General features: G+C 56.5%; 1 protein-coding gene across 1 annotated transcript in view; it reads right to left on the bottom strand.

Annotated features, from left to right (window-relative positions):
* Positions 1-20: 20 nt before the first annotated feature.
* The window catches only part of RPS2 (ribosomal protein S2), a gene marked incomplete at both ends in the record, with an annotated part of 1,470 nt that continues 1,129 nt past the window's right edge, over positions 21-361 (bottom strand). Inside the window, one exon of the mRNA XM_010139144.1 lies at positions 21-226. Coding sequence (XP_010137446.1) covers positions 21-226 — 206 coding nt within the window. The remainder of the gene's footprint in view (positions 227-361) is intronic.

The following is a 361-nucleotide window of genomic DNA, read 5'->3' as shown; positions in this document are numbered from 1 at the left end:
CACAGTTCCCGAACACCCGCCGAGGCCCGGCCCCGCCGGGCACCCTCCTCACCTTGCAGGGCACGGTGTGGGGCTTGCCGATCTTGTTCCCCCAGTAGCCTCGTCGGACTGGGACGATGGACAGTTTAGCCAAAATAATGGCCCCGCGAATAGCAGTGGCAACTTCTTTGGAGCATTTCACACCAAGGCCAACGTGGCCGTTATAGTCCCCGATGGCAACAAAAGCCTGTAAGAAACACGAGATCAGATTCAAACAATCCAAATGCAGCCTGCTTTCCCCAAGTTCTCACTGCAGAACCATTTTGGTTGGAAAAGCCCTTTGATCTCCTCGAGTCCCCCTGTTCCCCAGCACCGCCAGGTA

The sequence above is a fragment of the Buceros rhinoceros genome, unplaced genomic scaffold, assembly GCF_000710305.1.
Source record: "Buceros rhinoceros silvestris isolate BGI_N320 unplaced genomic scaffold, ASM71030v1 scaffold38776, whole genome shotgun sequence".
Lineage (NCBI taxonomy): Eukaryota > Metazoa > Chordata > Aves > Bucerotiformes > Bucerotidae > Buceros > Buceros rhinoceros.
Note: the sequence above shows the minus strand (reverse complement) of the source record. Positions and strands in the feature narration are given on the sequence as shown.